The sequence below is a fragment of the Drosophila tropicalis genome, unplaced genomic scaffold, assembly GCF_018151085.1.
Source record: "Drosophila tropicalis isolate 14030-0801.00 unplaced genomic scaffold, ASM1815108v1 contig_979, whole genome shotgun sequence".
Classification (NCBI taxonomy): Eukaryota; Metazoa; Arthropoda; class Insecta; order Diptera; family Drosophilidae; genus Drosophila; species Drosophila tropicalis.
The window spans coordinates 3,125,544-3,144,183 of NW_027173482.1; the positions used below are offsets into that span (position 1 = coordinate 3,125,544).

At 42.1% G+C, this 18,640-nt stretch overlaps 1 protein-coding gene across 1 annotated transcript; it reads left to right on the forward strand.

Annotated features, from left to right (window-relative positions):
* Positions 1–462, forward strand: LOC137586356 (uncharacterized). The gene has a single exon (XM_068302365.1). The coding sequence runs from the start codon at positions 1–3 to the stop codon at positions 460–462; it is 462 nt and encodes a 153-aa protein (XP_068158466.1).
* Positions 463–18,640: the final 18,178 nt, after the last annotated feature.

An 18,640-nucleotide genomic window follows, 5' to 3' on the forward strand; every position in this document is an offset into this window, starting at 1 on the left:
ATGTCCGGCGCTCTTTATGACCAAGTAACGGATATCTTCGGTAAAGAACCGCCTAGCCCCGACGAGCGCGTCAGACGAATGGAAGATATTTTCAAGCTCGTACATGAGAATCAACTGAACGCGACCCAGAATCAAAAGAAATACTACGACCTGAGGCGACGCGACTGGCGTCCAAACATCGGGAGCATGGTCATGCTCAAGCAACACGTGCTGTATAATGCCATCGAAGGGTTCAATGCCAAACTGGCGCCTAAGTATAAAGGCCCGTATAAAATAATCAAGTTTCTTTCCAGCAACGTCGTTAGACTACAAGAAACCCAGGGGCGTGAACGACGTACCGCCGGTCTGGCTGACTTAAAGGCCTTCAATAGGGACGACGGCGAACCACCAGAATTTGGTCCTTCTGACGACATCGGCCTCGGGACACCGCGTTCCGACGGCCCGCACGAGGCCATTGATTAAAGATCTTTCAAGGGGGACCACTTGTTGGTGGGTGCACCTGCCCAACGTCCCCCTCCCTTCTAAAGAGGTGCTCTTCGCACCGATGCTAGGCAAGAATTATCTAAAACATTGTATCTTAGCTTTAATCATAGCACTTTTGTAAACTGCACTAATACGGCTCCGTTAGTACACTCAGAATTCAGGGTAGTTTTAACACACTTTATATTTCACACTATGTCACAGCAAGGAGAAGACGACGGCGATCGCGAGGCCGACATAGCCCGGATCGTCGAGGAAACGATAGCCGTATGGGAACGGGAACACGGACACCGGAAGACCCGGTCCTGCTCTGCCGCGTAGAGCTGGCCCCGACCGACATCCCGATCGAGCGACCTTCAGGGAGCAAGGATCAAGAGAGCGACAAAAAACCACCCGACGAGGCTCAACGAGCTTCAGATGCTGCCTGACCGGAGTGCGCCGTGATCCTGTCGGTGGTCAAACTCTCCCCCCTCGGCACAAAACATTGGACCCTCGGAGTCTGCCGGCCCTGTTCGTCTGGCGGATCCAACGGTATCCCCTGGTCCGGTGTGGAAAACCTGCCCGAAAGAGACGATCGTCTCGGCCGTAGCCGCGTTCTTTGGGTCAGTTCCAGTGCCCGTGTACTCACCGGATATGGCACTCGAACAATATCGGCAAGACATGGTTATGCCCCCACTTCCGAGAGGAAATGTTCGTCCTGCCGTACCCAGGGCCGGACCCTGGTGAAGTGCTCGCCGTCCCGATGGAAGACTAGAGACCCCGCTGCTGATGACTGTGGATCCAAGTCCAACTCGCCGTCTCCCCGTGTATCGGACACCCCTCTGCGGCCCATGCACGAGTCCCCTAAAACCCGCGCAGACCCAGTTCCGCTCACACCGGACACCCCTCCGCGGCCCGTTTGCGAGTGTCTGAAGAGACGTCAATCTCCAGAAGTCGTGGAAGCAGCCATGCCGGACACCCCTCTGCGGCCCGTGTATGAGCCGATAAGCCCCCAGCGAACACAGGTGTTCGCCTGACAACCGTCAGGGTCAGTGAAACTCCATCTGACAACGCCGACGAGGAGATGCCCCTAGACCTCTCCGGGCCCCGCCCTCGACCATCACTCGCCCAATCAAACGACACCGCTACTCCGCCAACTCACGCCAGCCCTAGACCAACGTCGCGAGGCCCTTTGCGCCGATCTACAGCAATTTATGTGCCGGAGGCCACTCCCGCGGCTTCCAATTGGGTCCTCACACCACCGGAATGGCTCGTCGACACCCCCCGATAGACGAGTACCCGCCGAAGTTCGAGATCGGGTGGCGGTACTCCGTCATGATGGACCCCGACGAAATTACCGTTTTCTCATGTGGGCAGACGTCCGACTGTTCCGCATCGAGCTTAAGGTACACGGGCGAGTCACGGTCCATTTCGTCCGTTCAAAATAAGGACACCGTGTGACGAGTCACATTATCGCTGTAATCTAAACTACGCCCACGTAGGGCCCCTTTTCATTTTTACTTTTATTTTTGATACGCCCATGGAGGGCACATTAAATATCCCAACATCAAAACTAACTGTAGTTCTTTTTTTTCTGATAGTCAATACTTACGATCGACGCCTCCCTCTCTTTCTAGCTACCGCCTTGATGTGGCTGCAGCGTCGACGCGTCGCGGAGAGAACAACCTCCCGACAGCGGACGCTGCGCTGCATGCCGACGCTAAAGAGACCATGAGAAAATCGAAAGTGAAAGAGAGACGGCGATCGTGACGCGTGCCAAAGCACAAGACGCATCGTATGTTTTCACCGTTAGGACATAAGTAGGCAGGCTTTTGGCTTTTGCAGTAACCTTGTTGTTGCATAACTGTCTTCATCGCGAATGAGGTTAGACACGGTCTCTTCCAACTAAAGTATCGTCTAACTTTACACAACTTGCAAAATATTGAAATAAATCGACAGCTAGTATCTGGCTCGAAGGACCAATTATTTTATATGTTCGGAAACCAACTGCCTAGTTTGACTGTTTAAGGCGGGACCGCCTATTTGATTTATTGTTCAATATATTTGCAATTTGTGTAAAGTTACAACCGGTCAATTCAATGGTCTTCTCCAAACTAAGCTTTTTACCCGATATCGATTACATATCGATACCAGCGAACTCGATAACAATTTCATGGTAATATGACACTGCAATTCGATAATTATCTTACTGCACTAACAATAAAGAATACAAATCAAATTTCTTATATGCTAACAATAATAATGCATTTCGTTCAGAAACATACCGGCGCCCCCTGAACTATTAGTTCAGCACATGGGGAGGGCCGTTAATTTGGTAATAACGGTCGAAAACAATGACTTTTGTAACTAACTTCGTTACTTTTAACTCGATTGCTTTCAAATTAAACATTTGTTAGTTTAATATATCTGTTAATGACTGTGCCGAATTTGATAAAGGTCGGGTGACTATATTTAGCTCCCATAGGAACGATCGGTGGAAAACAGTGACTATGATCTTCGTTATTTCCTATGATTGTAGGCCATTCTTTCGCAAACATGAGCCTTTTTAGGTAAAGCGTTCTTCCACATTGATGGCTAATAGGTATGGAAAGAGTTACCAAAAAAGTTGCACGGGTATACAAACTTTGACGCGGTCGAAGTTTGCCCCGGCCCTCTGGTTTTTTTGTTTTGTAAGAATATATTTTTTACTTATTTCTATATGTAAATTTGTTTATATATGTTTTGAAAGAATATCTATATGTTTTTTTTTTTTTCATTTTATTTGTATGTTCTTATTTGGTCTTTCCTAATTTTCTATATTCGATAAACGCAGTGATCTCCTGCATATTTGGCGAATGGCTTTACGGGCCATACTCTAGACTGAGCAACGCAATTATCGCGCAGTTTAACGGTGAAACATTTTTTTTTTTTAACAATTTTAAATTATGATGTCTGTATTTAATCGTTGGGCGCCCTTTGTAGCACTACCGGTCCTACTGCTTCCACTGCTTACTGCGCTAGACGACCGCCGGGTGAATTAATTAACTTTTATTTATGGTAGAAGGGACCATCTTGGCTGCACGATTGAACCCTATACTCAGAGGCAATGAATAGACCACCAACTTGCTGGTCCTTTTTAAAGCCACCAGCAGAGCTTGAGTTCAAAACCAAATTCTTGACAATCAATTCCAAGCATATTGAATAGTCCCCTTTTGATGTACTACCCGAAAGGGAATCAACTTGGATTAGACTGATTCGATTGATCGCATATAAATCTCGCTTTGTTCATCAAATCAAGCAAATTACAAGAGCAAAAAAGTTTTGCTTACTACAGGCACAAAATCGGTTCAATGACGATAGACAGCTGCTTTTGAGGAAGCAGTCTTTGGAGCGCCGATCAACTTTAAGCAAACAATCTCCCTTCGTTGACTTAGATGAAATTATACGTGTGGGTGTACGTTCGGAAAGGATGCGACTGCCTGCAGATGCCAAGCATCCAATACTTTTGCAGAAACAACATCTTCATTCAGCAATGTTTGTGATAATTCGCCAGAAACGTTGGATCATTGACGGACGAAATTTTTTTCGGCGTTTTACACATGAGTGTTTAAACTGTTTTAGAGTGCGCCATCACTCTGCACAAAAGTTTATGGCCAATTCCCGGACGCTCGAGTGCGACAAGCCTTTCCATTTGAGTATACTGGATGCGGTTATGCTGGTCTATATTGCTAAAGGTTGACAATGGACGAAGTCCTAAGAAGAAAAAAGGGTATTTTTGCCTGTTTTGTACTTCATTTGTTTATCTGGAGCTGGCCACTGATCTCAGCACAGACACATTTTTGGCGACATTAAAACGATGAATGGCCACCGTCCTCACCTTTGGGCAGATACACACACTGATCTCGCTAATAGAATCATTCGTTAATTCGCGACCATTGTGCACAGCATCGGATTCTAAAATGCCTACCTGTCACAGCATTTCCTAACGACAGCTATTTGAATATTTGGCATAGTTACAGAGCGCCCGAAACTGACCACCAAGTTACCAAACATTGCGATCGGTAATATTGTACTGATCAAGGACTCCATCGCTATGGCTTTTAGGAGGCGTAACTCAGGTGTTCGCAGGAGATATTATCAGCAAATCAGGAGAAGTCACTTCCCCTATTACGAAGAAACGGAAACGGAGTTTCAGGTGGGTGCGGGATGTTGCGGAACCGATTTATCCCACGTAATTGCATAAGAATCGCAAATTTAGTAAATAGGAAGCAAACGAACCATAAAGACGTGGACAACACAGTTCAGTTTAAAGTATAAATAAAATTAAGTTTCTTATGAGATATTAAACACAGTGGTTTATCATTCATCACTTATTATTGCGAACAAATCGTCTATATATTTGTTGCCGAAATTCGGGCCTGCGAATAAACTTCGTACCACTGTAACACAAAACGGAACTCTGTCCGAACAAACAGAATGACGCTCTTTAAAAACTTTAAAACTCTCTCTCTCTCATTCTACTCTTGCGGTACTTTATTATACATAAGTAGACACATAAGCGCGAAAATACGCAGCTGCATTGATCTAAGTACATACATAAGAACCGCGTGTTCAGTTGTTTTTTCGTAGCCAAGAGGCCAAGACTAGAGTAAGTGGAATGAGATTGTATAATTATTAGTTATAAGAAATTTGTAAAATAACCTGAAATTACTTGCAGAATTAAAAAGCTTACGCTGACCTAACTTGAGGATTAAATGGATTAAATTTATTTCAAAGGCACTGGCGGAGCTAGATTAACTAGTCGAACGAGCAACAATTCTTTTTAATTAAATTATGGTTAAATTCTTTTAATTTCTACGTGAAATTAAATTCACTCTTTCGTAAAGAATTCTGAGCAAATTCTTTAATTCCTACGGTGTAGTAGAGCTACGGAGACCTAAAGAGGAGGGACTAATACAAATCCCAAGGAAAGAACAAATTTTAATTTTACCACGCGTAAAATTACGTACATATAGACATGGCAACGACTGGAAACTGTGGTCTGTGCCAGGAGCCGGCCAACCAGGAAATGCTCACATGCTCCAGGTGTGCATCTCAATTCCACTGCACCTGCTGCGGATCGAAAAACAGTGCCACCTCGAGTTCCTGGATGTGCGAGACATGTCGCCACGTGTGTGATGAAGGTGAACATAACCTCGAAACTGAATCCCATTTCAAGGTTAACCACCCAGGCAACAAAGATCAACACGTGGAAGATGAAGCAATGCCGGAAGATCAGCAAATACTTTTGCAACAATTAGAGGACGAAATGTGCCTCGAAAGGGAATATCTGCGCCGTAAGTACGCCCTACTCAACCCGAGAGTACAGTCAAACGGAGAAGCGAAGGATCATCCACAACATGCTGCTGGAATACATCGATACATAATGATGACGAATGATAGTGCAACCAATACTCCACAGGCGACGAGTACCAGAGCGCAGAACATGCCGTGCAAAACCAACGGCATAACACCACATCAAGTAGCTGCTCGACAATCACTGCCGAGGGAATTACCAGTTTTCAAAGGAGATCCAAGAGAATGGCCACTTTTCATAAGCACCTATGAAACTAGCACCCGGATCGGTGGATACAGCAACGAGGAGAACGCTATGCGTCTGCAGAGATATCTTAAAGGTAGGGCCCTTGAAGCCGTGCGAGACAGCCTACTGTTCCCAGAAATGCTGCCGAGCGTTATAAGTACTTTGAGAATGTACTTTGGACGCCCGGAACACATAATAAAACTGTTGATGGAGAATGTGCGAAATTTGCCTCCTCCAAAGGGCAAGCTAGAACCGCTGATCGAGTTTGCATTTGCGGTGAAAAATATGTGCGCTACCATTAGGGCAAGCAAGCTAGATGCGCACCTGAACAACCCTACGTTATTACAAGAGCTTATCGAGAAGACGGGACCTGATATGATGCTTAACTGGGCTCTACATTCAAAATCTATACCCTACCCGAACATACAGCACCTAGCGGATTGGTTGTTTGAATTGGCGGAAGCGGCGAGTCGCGTATCTACGCTCAACATATTACTAGAAAGCGACAAGAAGAGAATCAACAGAGGAGTGATGCATACACATACCGCAGCGCCTACAGATAGCCCTAAAAACACAGTCTGTGCGATATGCAAAGGACACCACAAACCAGTGTCTTGCGAAAAGTTGTTGCGGATGTCTGTCGAAGCCAGGTGGAACGCGATAAATAACCATAACCTATGTGCTCAGTGCCTCAAAAACCACAAGGGATCCTGCTGGAGTCGCGTAGCTTGCGACATAAATGGCTGCAAAGCAAAACATCACCGTCTCCTTCATAAGGACGTGACGGAAAGCGTTCTGCACAATCATCGTGGGTCACTAACCAACCCGCCAATCCGTCGATATCTACGCATTTATGGATGACGGATCGACTCTAACACTTGTAGAAGAAAAATTGGCTGATGCGCTCGAAGTGAAAGGTTTCGCCAATCCACTATGCATTAGATGGACCGGCGATGTTAGTCGGCAGGAGCCGGAATCCAAGCAGCTGAACTTGAAAATCTCAAAACAAGGACTGGGCAATAAATTGTTTAAAGTAAATGAAGTCTGTACGGTTAAGTCTATTGGTCTTTCAGCCGAGACGATGATAGCAGATAGGATAAAACAGAGATATCCGCATTTAAAAAACCTGCCTATCCCGAGCTTCATTAAAGCAATGCCTCAAATGCACAACGATTCCTATGGCAAAATCAGACAACCGGAGTCGTAGAAACTTTCCAATTAAATGTGTTGACATTTGGAGCCACGTGCTCACCCTGTATAGCGCACTATGTGTGCGACTTGAACGCTAAGAAACACGCGGACGAGTTTCCTGCGGCAGCTAAAGCTATTCAGTCAAGTCACTATGTAGACGACTACATCGATTCATGCCATTCAGAAGAAGAAGCCATTACATTAGCGAAGGAAGTTAGAGAAGTCCACGCACGCGGGGGCTTCCATATGCGCAAGTGGTGTTCGAACTCCAAACGGGTACTCGCAGCACTTTGCGACACAACAACCTACGATGAAAAACAGTTCTTTAACAGTGAAGAGATACACTCTTATGAGAAAATATTGGGCATGCGGTGGAGCCCACATCAAGATGCCTTCACCTATGCACTAAAGTTTGTACGTCTGAAGCGCAACATAATAGCGACAAAAGTCGCACCAACCAATAGGGAAATTTTACAAGTTTTGATGTCAGTTTTTGACCCCATGGGTTTTGTATACTGTATAATGATGTATCTCAAAATACTGCTCCAACAAGTTTGGCGATCGAAGATTGATTGGGATGAGGAAATACCACCCAATCTGCAGGATATGTGGCAATCATGGCTGTCCTTTTTACCCTTGATAGAGAACGTTCGAATTCCGAGATGCTATTTTAAAAGTTGGCATGCACAAGACTGCTGAGTTCAAATTCGCTTATTCGTGGATGCAGGAGAAGACGCCTACTCTGCCGTTGCGTATTTCCGTATCGAACAAAATAACCGAATACTTTTGAGTCTCTTTCAGCCAAATCCAAGGTAGCTCCGTTGCAGCCGCTTTCGATACCCCGCTTGGAGCTACAGGCAGCAGTAACTGGAGCACGACTGATGAAAAATATAATAGCACAACATGAAATCGATTTTGAGGAATGTTACTTATGGACCGACTCGAAAACGGTACTAGCGTGGCTCGATGGAGATCCACGACGATATCAACAATATGTAATGTTTAGGATAGCCGAAATATGTGAGCTCACAGATGCCAGAAACTGGAGATGGGTACCAAGCAAACTTAACGTTGCGGACATCGCCACCAAACGACAACATAGGCTTGAAACATATACACAATGGTTCGAAGGACCCAAATTAGGCAGATTGGCCGACGGAAACTACCAATGAAAGGACAGTCACTGAGGAACTGCGTCCTCGTTTCCTTCACATGCGAAGGGAATCAGTAAGAATCAATTACGAGTACTTTTCAAAATGGAATCGGTTGACAAGGGCAATTGCATGTTGGCTTGCCTATAAGATGAAATTGATCAAGAAAATACGTAAATCAAATGAGAGTACAAACCGACCGGCATCCCAAATTAATGAAGCCAGAATGTTTCTTTACCGGAACATACAACAAGAATGTTACAACGAAGAATACACAGCCATCGAAAACGGCCACCACGTTTGCCGGAGCAGTCCACTATGGAGGTTACAACTCTTTCTAAATGACCATGGGGTATTGTGTGTACGCGATAGAGCCAGTCGCTTCGCTGGCATCCCTGAAGGACGAATCGCTCTACCCACCCAACACTGGGTTACAAAGCTGATAGTCCGGCACTACCATGAAAAATATTATCACATGAATCATGAGACAACAGTAAATGAGGTGAGGCAAAAATATTTTATTCCAAAACTAAGACCTCTCCTTAAAGGGATTCGTCGAAATTGCCAACAATGTAAGCTGAGTAGTGCTCGACCCATGGCACCCTTAATGGCGCCCCTACCGAGGGCTAGACTGGGTGCATTCAAGCCAGCGTTTACGTATGTAGGAGTTGATTATTTTGGGCCACTAACAGTTATCGATGGAAGAAAGTCATTAAAAAGGTGGGGCATGCTGATAACCTGCCTCACAATGCGAGCAATAAGCATTGAGATCGTGCATAGTCTAACCACAAACTCATGCCTAATGGGCTTAAGACGCCATATATCGCGCCGAGGCATACCAAAGGAAATATATAGCGATAACGGGACTAATTTTCGAGGGACCGATGCCTTTCTTAGAGACAAACTTCAACTGGAAGATGCAAAAATGCACCGAGAATTGTCGCAGCAGGAAATATCGTGGTACTTCAACCCACCGTCAGCTCCTCACATGGGAGGAGCCTGAGAGCGCTTAGTGCGTTCCGTTAAAACCGTGTTATACCGTATAACACCAAATCAAAAATTCTCAGATGAAAATCTTCTTACCGCAATGGCAGAGGTGGAAATGACGGTCAACTCCAGGCCCCTGACATACGTGTCCCTGGACGACGAAGACCAAGAAGCTCTTACGCCAAATCACCTGTTGCTTGGCTCATCAAATGAAGAAAAACCGATTTGCGATCCGGAACAAATCGACTATAAATGGTCGCTCCGCCAGAGTGAGATGTTCGCCAACCTATTTTGGAAACGCTGGGTCAAAGAGATGCTACCAAACATAACACGAAGGTCCAAGTGGCATAAAAAAGTAAAGCCAATTGGTGTAGGCGATATTGTACTTATAGTGGACGAAAATCAGCGTCGTAATACCTGGACAAAGGGTCGAGTGGTCGAAGTGACCACCGCAGAAGATGGTCAAGTCCGGCAGGCGAAGGTACAGACACAACTAGGTGTCCTCTCCAGACCAGCAGTAAAGTTAGCAGTCCTCGATGTCGGGAAAAATGAAGCAAGCTCCAGTGGCTCGCTTGCTGGGAGGGGAATGTTGCCGAAATTCGGGCCTGCGAATAAACTTCGTACCACTGTAACACAAAACGGAACTCTGTCCGAACAAACAGAATGACGCTCTTTAAAAACTTTAAAACTCTCTCTCTCTCATTCTACTCTTGCGGTACTTTATTATACATAAGTAGACACATAAGCGCGAAAATACGCAGCTGCATTGATCTAAGTACATACATAAGAACCGCGTGTTCAGTTGTTTTTTCGTAGCCAAGAGGCCAAGACTAGAGTAAGTGGAATGAGATTGTATAATTATTAGTTATAAGAAATTTGTAAAATAACCTGAAATTACTTGCTGAATTAAAAAGCTTACGCTGACCTAACTTGAGGATTAAATGGATTAAATTTATTTCAAAGGCACTGGCGGAGCTAGATTAACTAGTCGAACGAGCAACAATATTGTTATAGCTCTTTGTGATATGCTTACAATATCGGCAAAGACTGATGAGGCCGAGGATCCTATCGACATTCCTTTAAATCGAGTATAGATGTTGTCCTTATATGTGAAATATCTATTTTTCTGTACACAGAACTTCACTATGTTCGAGTGTTTCTTTACTTTTGTCCATTTTTCTTTTATAGTCTCAAGTGCTAGTTTCATTGATATTCAGGAAATAAAGTCCCTACATCAAAGAAATGATTTTTCATCAACACATATGGCATTTTCTTTTATTGTGAAGTATCTATCAACAAGGTAAGCATGTTATCTGTATGTTCATTTTTAATTTTTATGAAGTTACTAAAGCTAAGTTTTCAAAGTGTATACATTTACAGTTTTAGTCTAAAATCGTCTTTGTGTGGAGTATCTATCAACAAGGTAAGCATGTTATCTGTATGTTCATTTTTAATTTTTAAGAAGTTACTAAAGCTAAGTTTTCAAAGTGTATACATTTACAGTTTTAGTCTAAAATCGTCTTTGTGTAATCCGTTTACAATATTCATATTTTCATTTCACTGTAGAGTTGAACGATCAGCGACTCCGACCCTTGGGAGGTGTATTCCAATCTGGGCCCTTTTAACTCCAGTAAGTTATTTTCCACAAAATGAAGAGAACAATTTCTTTAGTGTTTTTACGTTAAGTTTCATTTATTGAATGATTCTTAATTCTCTAACAAGGGTCAAGTACAGCTGCCGCGTAGCTGCGCGGCCAGTGACGCCGGCAGAGGAGCGGTCTGCTTATGTAGAAATGTATGAATGTATAAATGTTTACATAAAAGTATGTATATATATAAAAATATATATATGTATAAAAAATAACCAGGTAAGCAAAATTTCCTATACATGCGTGCAAAGAAAGAGATGGAGGATGTGTGGGAAATTTTGATTACCTAGTTTTTTGAAAGTATGGGCGATGAAATCAATCTAATTTTTGTCGGATTTTTATGAAACATGTATCATTTGACGGGAAATTCAATTCACTTTCATACTTAGAATAAGAAAATATTACTTTAGTTTAAATTGGTATCGTAAAACGTCGTCAAACAAAGAGACCTCAAGAATTACATACAAAATCCCGAAATTTCGATGGGCCCCAAAACAAATACTGGGGCTAAAATGAAAATTTTTGGTATGCAGTTTATCTTAGATTACCTAGATCTTCAACTTTTTCAAAGAATACACATGTCTAACTATAATATTAAAGATTTTGGAATGACCGGGCTAAACTATTGTCAAACATTTTGGGGGAGCTTTTTTTTCAAACGCACCTGTAAAAAAAACGTCGAAAGCTGGCATGACAATAATTACGTGTCAGTTTCTAAATACAATAACCAACAAATAACTGAAAAAATTTCTTCATTAAATTTCTTGGGAGCCGAGAAAATCAAATTTAAAATAAAAAAAAAAAGGGGCTTACCCGCTGACCACCACTGTACATATGTAAGCCGCCGCAGCGGAAGAGTATGGATGGATCATATTGGACAGAGTAGTCGCGCGTGTTAGATTGCAAATGCAAAAAAAAAAAAAGAAAAAAAAACTAAAACTAACTAGTTTCGGGCGGGATTAAATCAGGATTCAACGGCTTCAAGTGACGGGGTATTCTTCAACATATCCAAAATTCATCCAACTCGGTGATTCGCATACCTGAAGTTCCCCTTAAAAAAGATACAATATGTTTTAAATATTATTATTTCATTGAGTACAGTGATCACTTGCTATTTCAGAACTTGCTACATGCCCCTTCTGTAGAAAAATAACGTATGAAAACTAATTTACTATTAACGCTTTTTTTTCCGTTTGATCGTTTGATGATATATATGGTAATACTCATTAGAAGAACAACGACTAAAGGTTAAAGGTGTAATAGGATGTCTACTCCGTCTACATGGTACCGACATATTTATTTATTTATTTATATAATTGTAGATTACAAAAAAGTGTGAGAAAACCAGAGCAACAAAGGCCTTCAGGCTTATGGTTTGTTCATTCCCTTATATTGAGCTTATTTGTTAATTTTATAAAGTTTACTATATTACAGTGGTTAACATCTGATATTAGGGTTTTAGGAGTAGGATAATTGAGGGAATTGCAAAGATTGATTACACTGTGCAACACCAAAAAATCAAACCGCATCGGACCTTTTTTTTCTGAAAGTTCATGTATTGAATAGCAAAACCCTATTTGGGTTTTTCAAAGTTAGCTCGTTTTTTTTATAGCGAGTTGAAATTTTTCATTTTGGGGGTAATTTTTTGTATGTCATATGTTAACGTCAAGAATGTCTCGACCACGCGTTACTTTAACGCCCGAAAGTTTTACCGATACAAAAAAAAAAAAAAAAAAAAAAAAATTCAGCACGAATTGATTTTAAACTTATTTATTACAAACTGAGTATAGAATAATTATGATGGTGTTTCTTAGATACAACAAATTATAAAGTTTATCCATATATATTAAGCCCTAAGGCTCCTAGCCTCGAGCTTCGTTTCGTGCCAATTATCGGATGTTTATTTTAACGTATCGTTCCTGTGCAATTTTCTTCTATACTGACGCCTCGTCTCACTTCTTAGAGCTGGTTTCTGCCTCGATAAGTCAGGGTTGCATTCAGGTCGATACATACTAAGTCTAAAGGGAAAACGATCAGGGCTACCTAAATCCAGGGCATTGGCAGTAACGTACCGCCTCCACAACATCCCGCCTACCGTAAAACTACTCGGGAGTTTTACCCAAAACGTCTAATACAGCAAGCTTAGACACTGGTCGTTTTAAAATTCCGGCATTTGTTTGTACTTCAGCAACTCGTATTAGCCCATCTCTTGCTGGAATAACTTTCACGATGATTCCCCTTTTCCAGCTTGCCCTTGGTTGGTTTTCGTCACATATTATGACTAAGTCTCCCATCTTGATGGGTCGAATCGGTGCGAACCACTTTGTTCGCTTTGTCAGAGTTGGTAGATATTCCCTTATCCATCGTTTCCAAAACGTATTTTTTAATTGTTGACAAATCCTATATTGTTTTCGATGACAAAAGTTGTCTTCCTCTCCAGGGGTTTGTGTCGAATTGGTTGTGCCAAGCAAGAAATGATTAGGTGTTAATGGACCTGGATCGTCTTTATCCACTGGAATGTGTGTAAGTGGTCTGCTATTTATGATATTTTCCGCTTCGATAAGCAAACTTCTAAGTGTTTCAACCTGGGGAGCCTTGTCTTGCAATGTTATTACCAAAACCTTTTTAACTGACTGAACTAGGCGTTCCCAACATCCTCCTGAACTTGGGTTTGCTGGACAATTGAACTTCCATTCTATGCCTTTATTTGCCATCTCTTCAGCGATGTAGTTCCAGTCAAATAGGTCTTTGACTTCCCTTATTAGACGATAAGCTCCAACAAAATTTGTTCCCATATCCGACCGTATTCTGATTGGTATACCACGCCTGTTTACGAAGTTTCGAATACATAAAATACATGCGTCTGTAGACAAATCCGCTGCTAATTCCAAGTGTATAGCTCGTATGGTAAGGCACGTAAATAGAGCCACCCATCGCTTTTCATGTCGACGGCCGATCGTTACAGTAACTGGCCCAAAATAGTCAAGTCCTACATAGGAAAACGGTCTTTGGTAAGGAGTGACACGATCGGTCGGTAACTGACCCATCAGAGTCGCTTGCGTTTGAATTTTTCTATTTTTACAAAACTGGCAAACTGTTTTTGCCCTTTTTACAGCAGCTCGCAAGCATATTATCCAAAATTTTTGACGAATCTCAGTGATAATGAGTTCATCGTTTTGATGGTGGAATTTCTCGTGATACGATGTTACTATTAAATCAGTTAGTTTGTGTTTTTTGGGTAATATGATAGGTTGACGAGCACTTTGCGATAGTGCTGTTGCATAGTCAAGCCTACCGTTCACCACTAAGATCCCGTCGGCATTCATCGTAGGAGTTAAAGAGAAGATGCTACTTTCATTTGATACGCATGAATTTGCTTGTAAATCAGCTAGTTCCTTATGATAGATTTCCTTTTGCATGATTTTTACTAATGTATTTTCTGCATCTTGCAATTCCCGCGAAGAAAGTGTTGTTACATCATTATCACATTGACGTTTCAATATCCGTTGTTTAAATCTCAATATCCATCCCATTGTTCGCTTCAGTTTCAAATACTTAGAAAATCTGTTTAGGTCAATAATATTTTCAACAGAAGTTGTTAAATATACCCGTTTTACTTCAGGGGAATCGTCTTCAACGTAGATCTTTTCCTGTACTGGCCAGCTAGATTCATCCTTCAATAAAAATTCGGGTCCTCTTGTCCAAATATTACCTGGCTCGTACTTAATTTTTACCTTTGTTCTCGTGGCTTTATCGGCAGCATTTAAATGTGTTGGAACCCATCGCCAATCATTTTCGTTTGTTGTTTCCAGTATTTCATTTATACGGTGAGCCACAAATTGTTTATATTTCCGATGATCTGATTGAATCCAAGCTATGACAGTCTTTGAATCCGCACCATAATGTATATTTCTGTACGTTAACAGAATGACTTTCCAGTATCAGAGTCTTAAGTCGGGTACCTAAAACCGCTGCCTGAAGCTCTAATCGGGGAACAGATAAAGTCTTTATTGGTGCGCATCTAGTTTTTCCAGCGACGAAAATTGTTTCGATAAGTCCATCAAGTATTATTCTCCAATAACCAACGGCAGCAAAGGCTTGTTCACTAGCATCTACAAAAATATGCAATTCTATGTTAGCTTGAGATGACATAAAATTTCGAGAGTAACATCTGTTTAATCTAAAACTCTTTACATTTTCGATTTGTAAGACCCAATTTTTGAAACGAATAAATAATTCTTCTGGGATCAAATCATTCCAGTGAATGCCTGACCTCCAGACATCCTGAATCAATATTTTTCCATGAATCGTCAGGTCGGCTAACATCCCTAATGGATCATAGATAGACATGACCAAGCTTAGAAGCTGCCTCTTTGTTGGACAATTTTCAGCTTTAAGTATGCTTTGTTCCACGCGATTCATTTTTAAGTCAAAGGTAAATTGGTCTATGTCGTTGTACCAATACATGCCCAATACCTTATCGACAGCCTTCTTATCCATACTTACTGGTAACTTATCAGTTTTATTTTTCTCTTCTTTATTCAATTTGTTTTGTACCCACTTCGAGTTTGAAACAAAGCCTCTTAGTTCAAAGTGAGCTAATTCATGCACCCTTTTTACTTCAGAGCTTATGTCGTATGCCTTTTGCTCAGATACAAAGCTTGCTACAAAGTCATCAACGTAATGATTATTTTGTATTGCATCAATTACTTCCTTTGAACTCGTACTGTTTTGCGCGTTTATATATTTTTTACATATTGAGCACAACACGGAGAACAAGTGGCTCCGAATATCATGACCGTCATCTTATACGTATCGACTTCTCTTGTTGTGTCACCGTGTCTCCATAAAAACCGTAAGCAATCCTGATCTTCCTGTCGAACTCGCACCTGCAAGAACATTTCCTTGATATCTGCACAAACTGCCACTGCTCCTTGTCGAAATTGGAATAAAATTTGAGTCAATGGCGGATTTTCATCGGGTCCTTTTAATAATCTTGAATTCAATGAAACTTCTTCGATTGAGGCTGCTGCGTCGAATACTAGACGTAGCTTTCCTGGTTTGTTCACGTTGTAAACGGCGAAATGAGGTAGATACCATGTCTTAGAACTGGTTACACAAGTTTGAAGTTTTGTCATTTTGACGGCATATCCTTTCTTCACAAAGTCCATAATGGCTTCATCGTAGGTCTTTACGCTATTTGAGCGAATAATTTTATGCTCTATTAATTGGAGTCTTTTCAAAGCCATACTGTAACTGTCGGGAAGATTTAATGTTTCTTTTGACCATAACAATCCGGTTTCATATTCTCCTTCTAATTTTACTGTTGTGTTTTGAAGTATCTCTTTAGCTCGAATTATGTCAGCGGACTCTACAGACTTAATATACGGCCGTACTCCAAAATTCTCAGTTGTAAAATAATCTGCCATCAAATCGTGCATTTCCCTGTTCATTTGGTCCTCCAAAGAATTCGCATGAAATACTGATGTCACTAACGGGCTTGTATTAGAATGGTCTGCTCTTGATCCAAAAATCACCCATCCCAAAGGTGTTTTTGATGCCACTAGTCTTGGACCGATATCAACGCTTCGTATAGTCTTGACCAGGTGGGTATTATCTATGCCGATCAGTATTGTTGGTTTGGCATCTGTGTAACTTGCTATTGGGAGGTTCGCAACTCGAATATACTCTTCCGCTAATGTTTGATGATCCATTGATTGTAGAGGTAATTCCAGATCAGGGATTGTAGTGCCTTTTAACTGTAACCAATTTTTATTTCCATTAATACCTCTTATTTTTAGATGACATACTGTCGTATTCAAGTTAATGGCATGATTCTTAATCCAATTTAATGTTAACCGATTCATGTTTTCTTTTACCCCTAGCTTTTTAGCTAAATTCTCGTTAATTAACGTTACGTTGGAACCCTCGTCCAAAAACGCGAACGTTTTAACTAATGTATTCTGCGGGCCCATTAATTCGACTGGCAGGACTTTAACTAACAACCTTTTCATGCTAGATTTGACGGTATGTGTCGCTGCTTCTGCTTTATCTTCTTCTACCGTCTGTCTATTAGGGTGGTGCAACGATTTGTGATGTGAACTCTTGCAGCCACTGATGTTACATCTTCGTTTGAACTTACAGGATATCATATTGTGGTTGCGTTTTAGACAGCTGAAACAAACCCCTAATTTCTTGACCATGTTCCACTTTTCATTTACATCAGCCTTTACATATACATCGCATTCAGACAAAGAGTGGTCACCATTACATTCGGTGCAAACTTTTGTATATTTCTTATCCTTCTTTTGATATTCGCCAGTATTTGTTTGCATTACCAGTTTTGGATTGTGACGACAATCACCTTTTGAAGTGGGCCTGTTCGAAGTTGTCATTAATGTTACCTTCGCAATCGTTCTTGCTATACTATTTAACCAATTACTAAAATCCATCAAATTGGCGTATGGATATATTTGAGATGAAAACTCTTGCCACTGCATGCGTTTTGACATTGGCATTTTTGAAACTAATTGATCCAGCAAAGATGGATTTTGCAGGTGTAATACTGCATTTGAAGATTGCAAAAATATGACCAAATTTTTTACCTTTGTGGCAAATGGAATCATCCTTTCTAGATTATTCTCTGGGATTTGGGGTATATCATTGACCATTTCTAGCTGACTTTTAATAAGCAACTCTGGTCTTCCGTACATAAACTGTAGGTGCTCGATAATATGTGGCACGTTTGCCGGATTCACTAATAGCCCTTTTACCTCCTCTTTTGCCGCTCCCTTTAAGCTTTTCTGTAAACGTATTACATTTTCCAGTTGGGTATAACCATAAGCAGCGGAGGATTCTATGAACATTGTAATAAATACTGGCCAATCTTCTGCCCTACCACTAAATTCTGGCAGATCCATAATTCTGTGCCCCGACATATAATTATGTGGGTATTGTCCCTGACTAGCCTGACCAACCCGAACGCAACCCGTAACATTACCAGACTCACCCGTACCAACATTAATGGGGAAAGGTTCGTAGACACCAGATATTCCGGTTGTAGTTTTAAATGGCGTTTTGTTTTGTGTAGCACCATCATCGGTAGCACCCTGTGTGCCACTCGAAGCATGCGGAGCGCCCATTATGGCTCCATGACGTTGTGCGCCGTCTATATTTGCAGCACCCTGTGTGCCACCCAAAGCATGCGGAGCTGCCATTATGGCTCCATGACGTTGTGCACCGTCCAAGTTTGCAGCACCCTGTGTGCCGCCAAAAGCATGCGGAGCGCCCATTATGGCTCCATGACGTTGTGCACCGTCTATATTTGCAGCACCCTGTGTGCCGCCCAAAGCATGCGGAGCGCCCATTATGGCTCCATGACGTTGTGCACCGTCTATATTTGCTGCACCCTGTGTGCCGCCCAAAGCATGCGGAGCGCCCATTATGGCTCCATGACGTTGTGCACCGTCTATATTTGCTGCACCCTGTGTGCCGCCCAAAGCATGTGGAGCTCCCATTATGGCTCCATGACGTTGTGCACCGTCTATATATGCAGCACCCTGTGTGCCACCCAAAGCATGCGGAGCTCCCATTATGGCTCCATGACGTTGTGCACCGTTCAAG